This window comes from Gasterosteus aculeatus, chromosome 2 (assembly GCF_964276395.1).
Source record: "Gasterosteus aculeatus chromosome 2, fGasAcu3.hap1.1, whole genome shotgun sequence".
NCBI classification, from domain to species: Eukaryota; Metazoa; Chordata; class Actinopteri; order Perciformes; family Gasterosteidae; genus Gasterosteus; species Gasterosteus aculeatus.
In genome coordinates, this window is record NC_135689.1 from 6,821,571 (window position 1) to 6,834,356 (window position 12,786).

At 45.1% G+C, this 12,786-nt stretch overlaps 1 protein-coding gene across 7 annotated transcripts in view; it reads left to right on the forward strand.

Annotated features, from left to right (window-relative positions):
* acap3a (ArfGAP with coiled-coil, ankyrin repeat and PH domains 3a) overlaps nt 1-12,786 on the forward strand; it is a 49,448-nt gene that overhangs the window by 15,112 nt on the left and 21,550 nt on the right. For 6 of the 7 annotated variants that reach the window (XM_040192419.2, XM_040192420.2, XM_040192422.2 and 3 more), the window contains exons 2-4: nt 7,437-7,494; nt 9,226-9,345; nt 9,937-9,990. In XM_040192419.2, coding sequence (XP_040048353.1) covers nt 7,437-7,494; nt 9,226-9,345; nt 9,937-9,990 — 232 coding nt within the window. Of the gene's footprint in view, nt 1-6,704; nt 7,315-7,436; nt 7,495-9,225; nt 9,346-9,936; nt 9,991-12,786 lie in introns of those variants that run through there. The other variant, XM_040192421.2, reaches the window with a different exon arrangement.

A 12,786-nucleotide genomic window follows, 5' to 3' on the forward strand; every position in this document is an offset into this window, starting at 1 on the left:
TGTTCGGCACAAAAAAAAAGCGTTTCAGCTGAAAGTAATAAATAATAATTCTCTCGTATATGAAGCCGTACTATTATATATTATATCATCCATTTACTATTAGTAAACTATTATACTAACAAAAAATTTTTTAATGTTAAAGCAGGATTTTACTGTTGTAGCTGGTCGAAATGGAGCTCATCAATATGTTGTATGAAATTAAATGATTATTTTCATTATGAATTTGAGTGATAGGCGAGACTGTTTCATTCATAATTTTTTATTTAAAACATTTTCTAATTCATATCCTGTCAACCTATTAATGTTCATTGCTTCAGCGCTACTTGTTACCGTTTGGTAGTTTTAATTTATAATAAAACATATTTTACACATACGGCTTTGTATTTTGGGCGAGTTGAGTAGACCAAGAACTGTCTGTGGGTCACTCGGTGGATCCGATTGACGGCTTTGAGTGTGAACTGGCTGGATTTAGAAAGAGCGGGAAAGACGACTTCAGCTGCTGCTCTGTCTCTCAGTCTCTCTCTCTCTCTCTGCCTCTCTCTCTCTCTCACGTTATTCTGCCGCAAACGGGGTGAGCGTCGTGCTCGGGTTTTTCCTCATTAGTCATATAGAACCCACTTCCTCCGAGCCTCGTGTTTGATCGGACGGAAGGGAAGCTGGGGGGCAGCTGCTTGACCCCCGGGGGGGCGGGTCACCCTTAGGGTCACTGCGGGGTCAGGAGTCAGGGTTTAGCAGCCAGAATGGACTGCAGGCTGTATGAGTTGTGAAAGAGCTGCTTGTACATTTTCTTTTGGCGAGGAAAGACGTCAAGCGGTTTGTGAACAATTATACCATCTAAACGTCTTTGAATATTTCCTTTTTAGCCGAGACGCCCGCTTCCGTGAAGACCTCAACTCTCAAGTACGTTTATTTCCAATGATGTCAATGTCATGTTGAAATGAAAACCTGAATCCTTAGACTTCTTCGTTGAGGCATCATGGCGGCGCAGGCAATTTGTTTTTGCAAACTCTCCTCAGATCAGAAAGGGAATGTTATCCCGAACTCGGATCGCCGCCCGCCCGCTCGGCTGCTTTCGCCGCCCGTGAGACCGCCGGGCCGTCGGAACTAATGTCTCCCGCCCGAGGGAGGTGCTGAAAAAATGCACGTTGTTCTCGGTCCAACCGCCCGATCCAGGAGGAGCGTCTGTCACAGCACCGGTTGTGTTTACATGTGAACGTTTTCAGAATGTGTGACCAGTGGAGAACGCAGATGTGTTTTGGTCCCGTCGACATGCAGGCAGCGTTTCCACCGGTTTCCATGTGAAAATCAGCTAACTCATCACGAGGAGCGAAACTCGGCTCGTGCCAGCTGTTGAGCGACGTCCCGCGAGGCTTTCTGGAGGACGTTTGTTGAGTCTGAGAATTTGGGGTCTGGAGGTGATGTGAAAATGTGTCTGCCAATGGTCGTCCAATGAGAGATGCTCTTGAGTAGTATTGTGGGAAATTTAGGAATGTAGGCTTTTTGTGTCATGACTGACTGAAACTACATTAGTTTTTGCTGGTTGGGACGGTTTCAACATTCTGCAAGACCGACGATAAATTACTCCCGTTCCTCTTTAAAAAAAAAAGTCCTCATCATTTGAAATCAATCCCTTTTTATCAATGTTGCTACGGATTTATAATGATTATGAACTGACAGGCTCACAGTGATGGATTTTCTTCTATCCTCTGCCATACATTACGACGCACAATGAGAGTTCACATTTCCATTGAATACACAAATATGACACCTGGCTAAAGTTGCCATAACGTCAGACCGAACCTTTTCGTTGAATGTGGGGTCTAACTAAGGGTCTTGTTTCACCACAGCTAAATCAAATCAGTCAGTAAAACCAGCATTAAATAATGTTTGTCTTTTCTTTTTCTTGGTTTCTTTCAATGCAGTTAAAATGTCCACCGAGGATCGCGTCATGGTCGTGTACAAAGACACCCAACACTTTCAATAATCAACTTTTTGGTTTGGCGTTGGCCTTCTGAAATCCATCAGCGAAGCTCTTCCGTCTGTGTCCGTGACACAGACAACAGACGTGTTTTCCGGGCTGCTTCCCCCCGTGGAGGAGACGCGTGGAGCTTTTCCGTCTGCTCTCCACGTCAGGATTTACCACGCGGCCGGACCATGAGGAGGGAGGTGTCGGCAGGGGTGTGGCTGAGGGGGCAGACTGGTAAAGTGGAGCGCTCAACCCGCCGCCAGTCCAGATACCTCCTTCAGTTAGAGAAAACATCAGGCGTGTTGATTTTGGAGAGTAGTCGTGTGCACGCAGAGGGGAGGAATAGATATTGTCAGCCAAACTCCAGTTTTCCCCCCTTATTCCTCCTCTTAGAATTTTCCCTCCTGTTCTTTCCATTCCAGACAACCTCCTGGTTGAGAGATTTTCCCATTACAGTTGCATGTATGTTCAGCTGAGCTCCACATGCGGATTCTGACGTTCAGGTTCTGGGAAAAATCCTGAGAGAGAGGACGCAACAGCCTGCGGGGGTGATATTTGAAACACGCAGATCGATGCTATTTAAGGTTCCGTGGACTGGAGCCCTTGTTGACTGCAGTCAATGGGAACGCTCGACTCACTTGGGACAAGCGCTGCGCCTGAGATCGTCTTCATGCAAAGCCACGATGGTGGTGCACCACAATAACTATACTAAAAAATGGGTTGAAAGGGCAGCATGGTGCACTTAATATGACATTAAATCCAACTGCAATGCTCGCTGAATATGTGTTTATAGCAGCAGCAAAAGTTGGTGAATTACATACAACGACACAACTTAATCGAACAAGCGGCTATAGTATGTATGAGAATGTCAGGATTGCCCAGTTGGAATTTCTATTAAAGTCATCCTGGACTATAAGTATATATTGATTAGAATGTGGTAGTCGACAACTTCACAAAACACATTCCTTAAGAATTCCTGTGCTAATCGTTACAGCTTCCTGATGCCTGGCGGAGGCGTCGGGTTTTTATGCAGCGCCCCACGAGTCTTTGTTGGTGATTTATAAGGCTTTTCATTGTTGTAATGGAGGACAGCCCACACATGTGTCCTCCCCGCCAAAATAGACCAAACGCACCACCAAATGCGGGGACTCTTCTGCTGTTGGTTCAGTTGCCGAGGGGCTTCGGAGCCGCGATGGGGTTTCGACTTTCATCCTGGAAAATTGAGATGACAGGACATCGGAAACACGCTGTGCTAGCGAGAGAATGAGTGACGTAAATCAGGTTTTATTTATGTCTGCCCACCATAACTCATCCCAACGGGCTCCGGTTATATGTGAGGGGGTGTTTTTTAAGACTAAATGATTCATTGATGATTGATTCAATGTTGAAACTAGAACATGTCTGAATGTCGGAAAATGCCCTTTAGTGATTTAGAAGATATGATATGATTTATATTGTCCAGTGGACTAATGGACACCATGAGACTTGCACATTATCATTATTCCTGACATACAAATAAGTATTTCTACTTGGAAAACATGTTTTTTCTTGCCTAACCAAAGTCATAATTAGGAACCGATTGATTGAAAACGATCGCTTCAATCGATTAATTGTCTGTAGAATGATTCATTTCAGCACTAATGTGAAGCGGACTAACACACAAAGGTAGAACTCGACACCAGACGGCTTCTGCTCACACTTGGCAGAGATAATTCACTCGAGGCCTCCGTGTTTACTGGGCAGCATTGGTGGTCTCAGTATTCAGTCCAACTAATGAATGAGTCGGCTGGGAGGCATCGTCTGCGGATGAATGTCTCTGCGGAAACAGGCCGTGGTCATTCGGCTGTTTTGGCTCCACACAAATACATCGCACAGGAGCAACAAGGCTATAATGCCCTGAGGGCACATGAGACATGCATGTTAGCACCCATCCATTAGCTGCAGCTAAATCGATATAGCTTAATGCTACGGCCTCCAGCATGTTGTAACAGAAGCATAAATGAGTAATCCATGCTGCAGGACACTTGTCACCTCGGTGAGGCCATTAGTGTGGACGTGCGTGGTCGAAGAGGCTTTGAAGGTGTTGTGTTGTTGTACTGTTTTTTTGTGTTTCCTGTCAACTTGTGTCTCTGAGAGAATCCTGTAAAAGGCATTTTTATTATGAATATCTTAATGCATGATGTTGAGGTTACAGCTGCAAAAAGTCAACAACCTTTTGCAACTTATAATCCATGTAGAAGACATGGAAATAAAGTGCCTAAATACAGTTTCTGGGGAATCCGTTTACCCGCTTCCTATGTTCATCTTTCCAAACTGTAAAATGTATTTTTTATAGAGGAAAATACGCTGATGAACACTAACTAATGTATTTGAATGTGATCCCGCTGCCTTATTTAATGTCGGTTGCTGGATTGTAAACTTCCCCCAATTTCTGCTCTTTTAGTTTTGGTTTTAGAAAAGCTTAAAAAAGCAATGCTCCATATTTGACTAAATCCAAAGCTTGACAGGCTTGATGTTCCTAGTTTTGGTTAAGTGGTTGAGATATTTATGAGTGACTCTGAAAATATACCGGATAGGATTGCTAGGCATTGCATAGCCAGGGGGGTCCTCCTTGACCCTGCACTAGTTCATGTAGTGGTCTGTAGGAGGAGGAGGCCATCAGGAGCCGGGCAGCCAAGGGCAGCTAAGAATAACTTGAGCTGCTGTTGTGGCTGAAGGGAAAACCCCCCCCCCCACTCCCCCCTCCAGTCAGCCATCCATCTCTTCAATCCAGCCTCAATTAGGACACTAAAGCAATCAATATTATAACAAAAATGCTGCCAGTTCTCCAGACAGGAAGTTGCTTCCTCACAATGGGGCCCTCAGACAGACAGCAGACCCCCCCTCTCCGACCTCCTCCACCCCACCCCCTGCCCCCTCTGTAGCCTCCCAAACGCTCCACACCGACGAGTCCTTCGGTGGCAGGTTTTGAATTGAGATTAAAGACAAACAGCAGATTGAAATCAAGCAGTCTGCTGATTGCTGAAGGTCACTTGAAGCTCTGCTCTACAGCTGTTCTCATTCGTATGCTGGCAGAGAGAGACGTGCTCTGACATCATTGGCTAATTCTCTCTCCCCAGCGGGTCGCCGGCTGCGGGTTTTCGTGGCTGTGCCCCAGCTGCCGCTTGGGTTTGGCGGAGGGGGGGTTCGGCCACGGCTGTACTTTAGGGGTCACTACCTGGACCCAGTGTTGGCTCCCTCCTCAGCCTCCCACCTGCTCATCCTCCCTCCAGACCGCCAGGCTGCTCTGCCACGATTTACCCTCGAAAACAAAACGGCCCCGGGGGCCTCCGTGCCCACCTGCATCCCTCCCCGTCTCGCAGCTCCCACACAGCAGCCTCGGCACAAATACGGTGCTTTGATGTGCTGATATTTTTAGATCAACTATTTCTATTTCATGTGAATTCTACTCCGCCAAATGTTGAGAAATATAGTCCAGTTTTTTTACTCCGCTCCATTTATTTGATAGCATATAGCAGTATATGTTGATGATGTTAGTTACTTTCACCAAGGAACAGGATGGAGCACCTTTTCCTACAACTGGAATAACATAAACATTCTCAGAGACAACAATGGCATATCAAGAGACCTTAAGCATCACGTGAAAGTGGTTACGAGTTGCGGTGGTTTCGTGAATTAAAGAGAAAACAAGGTACTTAGTGATTACAGTAAACGGTCCGTCTGACGTTCCTCTGGACGTCAGCAGAGCTGCAGCTTGCTCAGCACAACCTCCCGTTTAATGATGGTTTTACAGCAATTATTCCAGCTCAATTCTACTTATAAAAGTACTTTGCTGCTGCTTTACTGCTGCTGAAAAGTCCCCCGATGAGGTGTTGATGGCGTGAGGAGGATGGTCATCCCTTGTCAGGTTATTATCTACTTAGCTACCCTGCCCCTTCCCCTGCCCCCTCTTCCTCCCTGTGGTGTGAATAAGGGTCAACTCACAAGCACATCGAGGACCTCTCCGGCCCACTTAGGAGGATGGTTGCCGTGGTTACGTTCCGGGGGGGGGACCGTGTGCATCCATTATGGGAGGCATGTGCAGCGAGCAGTAGGCAGTGGGGGGTTGCAGCCTGCAGGGGAAGGGGGGTCCGCACATCTGGAACCGTTGGCTCGGCTGTCACCGCGTGGAGACACTTGTTCGGTCGCAAAAGAAGAATTCGTAATTTATTAAAAGGATATTGTGAATCGTAGTCCATTATATAAATATTTTAATAGCAGGTTTTACAATAAACATTCATCATATCAAAAGCGCTGCAGATGTGTCTGCTTTTGGCAAATTCACAGACTAATGAGTATCTGCGCACATCTGAAAATAAGAAATTAAAACAACATCTTGAGATCAGCGCGGCTGCTGCGTGAGCAGAACGAGCCTCCTGGAAATGGAGAGCTCGCTAAGCTCTGCATTATCACATGAAAGGGGCAGTTTTAAAAATGACATCAGCAATGAAAACAACTTTGCTCATAGCGACATTATCCCCGGGTGTGGTCGGCCCGAAGGCCGCTCAGCAGGAGATCAACTGAGGTTACGATAACACACGTCCACATGTGGAATAATACGCTATTGATTATTTTAGTACAGTATGTTTCCATTTTGCCTGCGTCGGTGCTTTTGACAGATATTTCCTCTCAGGAGTATTTCTCTTCACCCCCCTCCTCCCTGCGCTTCCTCCCGTCCTTATGAGGGAGTAAAAGCTGCGTGGGCGGAGGGGAGGATGAGAGCTCGTGCCATCCTCCGTCCCCCTGAGTGCTCTCCGCATCCTCGGCCAAGCAGGATAATCCGAGAAATCGATGAGGCACAGATACAAGTTTTATATCCTGCCAGCTGTGGCCAGTAGATGCTACAGATGCTCTCATCACAGAGCTGCTGTGTGTGTGCTGTGATGCCTTTTCTGTCTTGAATATGGGTGTTTTGAAGCGGGTTGTGGGAGGTTCCCATTCATAGTCAGTGTTTTACCGACAATAGATCCAATAGAAATCAGTTTGTGTGAACACTATTTACAATATTTTCTGAAGAAGAACTGAACTAACGGTGCAGCTGTTGGCCTCTGGGTCTCTCTGCGCTGCGGTTGGGTGCGGTATTGGTGGCGGTGGTGTTGGCAGTGAAAGCAGTTGATTCCAGGTTCGGGATTGTGCCAGACACCCATTTCCCCTTTTGACGCGTCTCTTTGTTTTGACGGGAGCTGAATGGCGTCTCGCTCACTTAAAGCTCCGTGCAAACTCTCGCCTTTGTGCGCTCGAACACGTCTGGGATTGGCTCCGTGCAAACACTGATTTATGGAGTGTCTTCACGCGTCCGGGGGAACTTGGTAAATCACACGCACATTGTTGAGCTGTTTTATTCCAAATGAACCTAAATGGGGTATCTTTCAGTCATCCAGTAACACTTTACCACACATGCTTTAAAATACTATTTTCTCTTGTTTTTCAGGGCAAATATCGATGAAGTGGAGACGGAGGTTGTGGAGATTGAGGCAAAACTGGATAAGGTAAGACACTTTTTACCTCCTTGTTCCTCTGGTCTGGTCTGTTTAATGTGTATAATGTATTATAAACATCCTTTTTAATGAATGGATAATGAATGCTGTATAATTACTTAAGTAATAACCTTCCACTTTTTATTTTGCGCGTTTCCTCTTTCTTTCTTCAGAGCACTTTCTTATTTCTGTCTTTAACACATAAACAATCGTCTGCGACCATGAAAAGCTTTTGACAGATGAGGGTAACATACTCTTAACATGTCAGTCAGGCCCACATTCAAAGTCAACGCAACCACAATATCTTTGACATTCAGCTGAGCCAACGCACATCAGCCAACGCACATCACAACGCAGTATGCATGTGCACAATGGAGAACTAAAGCTGTACTCATATTAAGTCTTAAAAGTCCATATGCAACAAAACAATCATCATTAATGCTGCAGAAATAATACAGTTTGCCAGTTTTCCGTCCCAGTAGGAGACTCTGGACATATTCAGCATGTTCGGTTTGCAGTGTGAAATTAACAATCTTTGAATTGTTCTGCAAAAAATCGTATTTTTCAGTTCTGGGAACTTGCCGACATTGGTCGCAGGCCTATTCAGTATTAATACATTGGATGAAAAATGACTAGAAATGAGGAACGTTGGTTTGTTATCATCCGTGTTCTGGCACAGCACATCTTGTTCCAACCGACCGCAACCACTTGCTCGCTCCACGTCACCAGCATCACGCTGCTCTGCAGTGCCTGATCCCACTCCGGCACGGCTAGACTCCACTGACGGCATAACGGACTGCGTAACGTCACCCGGTCCGGTTGAAGGGTTCAGCTGAGGTTCACTGAAACATGACGTGCCACTCACAGTGGCTTTCAAGGCGCCCGGCTGATGAGCCAACCAGATGTTTGACATTGAATTACAGCATGCGCCTGTGAGAGCGAGGATTAGTCGTTCCTCCTTTTATGTTGTCAGCGTTGGGAAGGTTCGCCACTCAGCTCTACATTGAAGACACACGTCTCTCGCTCAGCACTTTATCAGAAGTGTTTGTGTAAATCCTTCGTGAACTCTTTTTTCCCCTTGTTTTTCTTTGCAGGCCATGTGTGATTGTCAGCAGGCAGTTGTGTGATAGCAGAACCAACAGGGGAGGGGCGCAGCGAGTAGAGATTGTTCACTGGCTAATACATCATTAAAGGCGTCTTTCAGACGGATGAAGGATACAAATGTGTCCCTAAAAATACTTTGGCAGCCATTAATATACCTGGGCGGCCTGCCCAAATAAAGTCTGTGTGGAAAATACAGGATATTAACCTTCTCATGTAACTCAAGGAAGCAATTAAGCATCTTTTAAACTAGTTGAAAGAACGGCTCGGTCACATGTCTGGTTAGCAGCTGGGAGGAGGCCGTGAGAAGAACAAAAAAACCAACGTCAGATTGCACTGATGAATGTGAAGGCTGAACATGATAAATTCACCCTGCAGCACTGTGGGTGTTCACAATATGTGGCACGCGGATGTCAGAGGCCAAACTTTTAAACGCCACCGGGAAGAGCATCCACTATCGCATGTTACAGCAGGTGGAAATATAACCGGACTAAAAGCAACCAGCTGTGCGACATACGTCTGTGCGTTAATGTGCTGGAAACAATTGAGAAAATGTGACGGTTTTGACCTGGAACCAAAAAGGCTTTTTAGCTCCACACACAAAGATGACTAACTCTCCAAATGTGTGTTCATCCTCCACAGCTGGTGAAGCTATGCAGTGGCATGATTGAAGCCGGGAAGGCGTACGTCAGCGCCAACAAACTCTTCGTCAACGGCATCCGGGATTTGTCTCAGCAGTGCAAGAAGGACGAGACGATCTCGGTGAGGGTTCTGATGAGAAAAGGTCCTTTCATCCAGCAGCTCCGATTTAAACATTTTAGGCTTTTTTTTTAAATTGTGGTTTCATTTGTCATGTGTTTCTGACGTTTAGTAGACAGTTGGAGTAATTGTCTCCCGGGAATGGGGGCGTCCCTTCGCTGTGTTATAGCCTTACAGCTTTGAATACGACCTGATTACTAACAGATTAGAGTGAGTATCAGACGCGGTTCTGGAAACGTAGTTGTGACTCAGCTCGCAGCGCCGGACTGTTTCTATGCGGCTGACGTTGAGGACTATTAAAAGCATTCTTGGCTTTAACTGTAGGACTAGTTCTGAGTTATTAGTCGTTCGTATTTGTAGTTTCCATTGTCAGCAAAAAACAAAAACTAAAGCAGAACCTTAAAGTTCATTTTCCTGTTTAAAGTTCAAGAAAATAAATCAGTGTAGCTCAAGTGACAACATCCAGCTAGAATTTAGTTTGCTTGTTTAATCTACTGGCGTATAGATTCTGGTTTTAATGCAAACACAGCAGCTGTTACTTTGACTGTTGACTGTTTATTTTGATGTTATTTATGTGCTTTCCGTCCTTTGCAGGAGTGCCTGGAAAAGTGCAGCGAAAGCCTCCAGGAGATCATCAACTACCACATGGTAAGTCTCCCTGCTCTCCGGACCGTCCCCATGTGCTCCACATACAGCGGACTGAGACAGAGCGATGACAATGATGTCATCCGACATTCACTGCGTCCTGTATTCCTGTCACAACAGACACAGAGGTGCAGAGGCTCGATCTGAGCTGTGTCTGAATCCATCCCACGTGCATTTCTTTTTTCACACATCACAAAATTTGTTAAAAAAACTGACGAAGCCTTTACATGAAAATGTTTTTGGATTTATTATGAAAATTAAAACCATTAATACAAAAACAACAGATTGACAGTTTGGCAACTGGAAAGTGTTCATCCCTTCTTATAGTTTGAATTAATAATACTGTTATGCAGGTTAGAAGGTTAATAACGTATTATCTATTAATAAATAAGTTTTTGATTTATTAATATGTAAGAGCTGGTAGCACATGATAATGCACTTACAATTAAATTGAAGGACACGTTTAAGAATTTTTAAGGTTGGAACCAATACAACTCTAAGAAGCCTTTGTTTTGATGAGAGAAAATAAATAATAGTTATGTTTTGTATGGGTCCAGTAGCCACAAACAGTAATACATTGTGTTTTATAAATGTGCTAAATGCTACTACATGCCAAGCCAACACATCCAGGTAGTAGTTACCATGGTAACTGATCCAGAAAGCATTCGTAAACTGGCTTTTCCGAAGCCCTTATGAAGGGGTTCTTATTAGGGAATGCTCCTGTGTGCTTGCTGTGATTGAATTATTTCTTTAAATATTTCCCTTTCTCCCAGCGTTTATTTCTCTTCACATAAACAGCATTTCTGTTTCACCGCTGTGCCGTTTCCCTCCCTGCCGCTGTTATAAATGACCCCTTTGCACCACTCTGCTGCCCCTCCAAGGCCCTTTGAACTCAATTAGCTTTCGGGGGTCGACGACGTCATGAAGTGCAAAGGGTGTGTGTGTGTGTGTTTGGGGATCACATTCCTTACTGGAGCCCCAACAAAGATGTGTCATCGCAAATCAGCCCCTCCCTCCACCTCATTGACCTCCAGTGAGTTAGTGGAGAGAGCGTCTGGTCAGCTTTCACTGTTGAAGGGTTAATGGACCCCGGTTGCTCGGCTAGAAGTAGATTGGCTTCAGTCGCTGGGCAGTATTAACGCTGTGTGACCTTCAATGGGTTATATATGTGCAGTGTGTGCGTGCAGGACTGTCGATAGTCAATAGTGTCCTCTAGTACGATATACTCTACATGTAGGTAGTGCATCAGAGGACAGGGAGGATGTTTCTCAGGATTACTGTTGATCGGGCTTTGAAAAAATTGTTGCACTAAATTGTTGCTGCAGTTGTTTGGGTTAGATTTAATTTGAAATGCAGTTTAGTATTTAATCAGAAGTGTGGAACAGCAGAAGCTGGAGGGGTATGTGTTGCACGAGTAGTGTGAGACAAGCGCTGAGAAGGATTCCCCAGGGATGATTTCACAGAAATCATAATATTTACAGCGGTGTGACCTCAACGCAGCCTCGTGACCCACTGATATTAAAGACTGTTATTAACATTTCATGTCGACATCTTTTACGTTCCTATTTTTAAAAACAGGAAAGCCGCCATTCGCTTTTCACCGCGTGGTGCTCTCGAGGGACTCCGGCAGGGCTCAAATGAATAAGATATGATGATGGTTTTATCTGCTACTTGTGACGGATGTCCCTCCGTGTGCATGTTCCTGTCATGCAGCTGCCACTACATAAGCAATATGAAATGGCACCGTACAAATGGGAACGCCGAGTGCCAAGCGCCCTTGTTGCAGCCATGCTCGGATGCCTCTGCAGCGCATCAAATAAACACACAAATTGAACATGTACAACGCGTAGATCCAAGAAAAATACCACTCTTGACCCTGGCTTCCTTCCATTCCCTGGTTGCTCCTTTCACTCTCGCCAGTTTAGCACCACGCAGCAGAAGAAACGGGCTGAGTCCGCATGAGGGTCAAGCCGACTGCAGCTCTCTCGTCTTCTCCCTTCAGAAGCCGGGCAAGATTTTAACATTCACTGATAATTCAAGCATGAAACTCCAAATGAATACTCAATAATAAATTATTGACTTATGTTTGACTCTCTGAGCATCCATTAGAAATGAGAGAAGCCTGACACAGAAAATGCAAAGAGAGACTACTGTAGGATTATTCATAAGATTGTATGTGCAGTAGGTAGAGCGGAGGCATGGAAAGGTGGAGGAATATAGGTCACAATTACATATTATTTACAAGCAGGAGGCCGTACATACTGAAGGAGTGCATTCCCATGTGAGCTGCCAACGCTGAGAGTCTCTCAGTTAAATTTGGAAACTGGAAAACAAAGACGGACACAGCAGGAAGCGGTGTCTCTGCAACTCAATCAATTCTCATTTCAAAAGTGTCAAAATATATGAAATTTATGAAGTCTAGATAAACGGATTCTTCAGGAAACACTTATTTTGCTCCTTAAATACAAAATATTGACAGCTGGTCATTGGGTGATGATGATGATCATTAAACGTGAAGCCCTTGAGCAGAATGGATACCATCCAGTGGTCATTGAGTGTATGCTTGATTAGAGTAGAAAACCCTGGATGTTTCATGCTTATGACGTTATGCGCAAAGTCTAAAAACTGTCTGACCGAATGAAGCCGTGTCGTTCAGGTATGATCCGTCAAACTGCCAAAGCAGCGGTTTATTTCCCAATTGGACAGTGATATGCTCACTCCTGTGCACGGATCAACCGATTGGGCTAAAGATTAGTGCTTGACTGCTTTCATTAGGTCCGTCTGTGTCCCGACATGCCC